The 2,306-nt window shown below is 41.7% G+C and overlaps 1 protein-coding gene across 1 annotated transcript; it reads right to left on the reverse strand.

Annotated features, from left to right (window-relative positions):
• Positions 1–858: 858 nt before the first annotated feature.
• On the reverse strand, positions 859–2,073 carry LOC146731998 (trace amine-associated receptor 6-like). Its single transcript, XM_085493050.1, has one exon. It carries the CDS (start codon positions 2,071–2,073, stop codon positions 859–861), a length of 1,215 nt encoding a protein of 404 aa, XP_085349176.1.
• Positions 2,074–2,306: the final 233 nt, after the last annotated feature.

Here is a 2,306-nt window from a genome sequence, read left to right on the forward strand (position 1 = left end):
TGATTCGTTAAGATTTAATATCCACCCGTTCAAAATCACATAAAAACAAATGCGACGATGTTAAAGACATTCATTTCACGGTGGTCGTCGCGTCGTGTTCGATATGATCTTATTATGACGTATATAGTGATGGTTTATACACATTTCGAACACGCGCTGCGCGACGACCGCCGCCCTTTAAAGTCATAAAAGCGCGTTATCACCAGAGGACGAGGCGAAGATACTTGCGAGATTGTGCATGATTGCCCAATATAGTCAGGCCGACCAGGGAAAAGCTTGTTTGTTGACAAGTTTTTTGGGGGGTGTTTTTTTTTCAAATTCTGCCTTGTGCATATGTTTCGACTCATCTGGAGGACGCAAGTTGGCGGCCGTTATCGTCATAAGAACACCGCGCAATCTTTCAAAATACTGGACTGAATGAAATGTTTAAGTCGTCTATAAAATACTAATCACTAAGCGCTAATCGACGCTACCACCGATGTTTGTCAAATTGTAACGACTCTTCGTTATAGATTACCTTAGTTGGGATGAGCGAATTTGGAATGTACATTTAACGACGAGGTCACTTTATATAAAACAAGTAGTATCTATAACTTGGAGTATTTTTGAGAATTTTAAAATAGTTTTGTTTAATATCGCTTCTTTATTTAAAAACAGCATTAGGGTATGATTTATCGACAATTAAAAATATTGTTTTGACAGCAACCATAACAGTGTTTTAAAATGCTAGTGCGCGTGCGCTTCGTTAATAGCAAATTATTTAAACATGCTCAAAACTTAATATTGCCTTAATAATTATGTTTCGCTAACAGCCACCTGAGTTATTACTAAAATGTTATGAGATATGTATTGCCACATTCAGTCGTATTCTATATCTTCCAGTGTTCCCAGCTGGTCTAAATTCTGGATATCAACATCTGGCGTCGTCGTCTCCTTCAGTCGCATTTCCAAGCTTTCTTCTGAAACTTGGATTTCGACGTCCCGCCGCGTGACGGATTCGGAATCGATTCCCAGCGAGGTTCCTTGAAAAGTGTCAAACTGTAAACTTGGGAAATCGCCGCTTGATGGTCTATCTGGGCGCGGATTGTACGTTCCGCTGTCGCTATCGACGTCTGCTCCGACGGGAGATACGGAACCTGCGTGGTCGTTAACGTGAAAAACACGTTTAATTCGGCATTTGAAGCACAGTCGGACAATTTCTTTCACCCGAGCCCGGAAAGCTCTGTTCATCACACTGTATATTATAACGTTACAAACACTACTTGCAGTTCCTAGCCATAAAACGATGAATGCGAGCCATGCGTCGACTGACTTTGACGTAGATGCATATATCACAGAAGTAATAGCGTACGGAATCCAAGTAAACGAGAAACCACCGCTCACTACTAAGAACATTTTAGCAGCTTTCAAATTGCGGCGGTTGGATATTCCGAGTTTAGGGCCATCGTTAGCAACCGCTTGGTCGTCTATTCTGCGGGCGTGGTTTCTGGCAATCTGAATAATTCTTAAATAAATACAAATGAATGCTACACAAGGCAAATATACAAAAACAGTCATAGTTAATATTGTTAGACCCTTAAATTCGTCTTTTCCATAGCTGCCATAACATATATTGGCAGCTTCTAAGAAATCGTAGAACTCATCAAACAACGATCCAAGAATAACGGCATAGAGCTCGAGAAGGACCCACTTGGCGACGATGGCGACACATACCCGACGCACTGTAAACCAGCGCAGGTATCGGAAAGGCATATTTATGGCTATGAATCGGTCTACACTTATGAACATCAATGACACAATCGACGTTGACGTGAACGCATGAAGCTGCATACCACAGAAAACACACCAAACATTGCCATACACCCAAGTCTGTGTGATTGCCACGGGAATGGAGAATGAACTAAAGATTCCAACTCCCAAGTCGGAGGCTGCCAGTGAGATCATAAAACACCTGGTCGGTTGAGGAATTGCATGTGTCTGTGACAGTACGGTTATGTTTATGATATTTCCTAAAACCGCCAAAACGCATATAACGGTGATGACAAACGTTTGGACTATTGCCTCCACAGACATGATGTCCTTTGACCAATTCACGTGGGTAGGTCTTTCCACATAACGCACAATTCACTGCATTTAGTAAACCATAAAGTGATGGTCACCGTCTCACATCCGGGCGTGTATACTTTTTTTGCGAAAAACCCTTACGATCACAGACAATTAATTGCAGAATTAATCAATGTTCGCCAGAGGTTAAACGGCTGTGAAACATCGCGACGCTCAATTATTTCCATGGCAACGTGATTTAA

This window comes from Saccoglossus kowalevskii, chromosome 18 (assembly GCF_978046115.1).
Source record: "Saccoglossus kowalevskii chromosome 18, keSacKowa6.1, whole genome shotgun sequence".
Taxonomy (NCBI): Eukaryota; Metazoa; Hemichordata; class Enteropneusta; family Harrimaniidae; genus Saccoglossus; species Saccoglossus kowalevskii.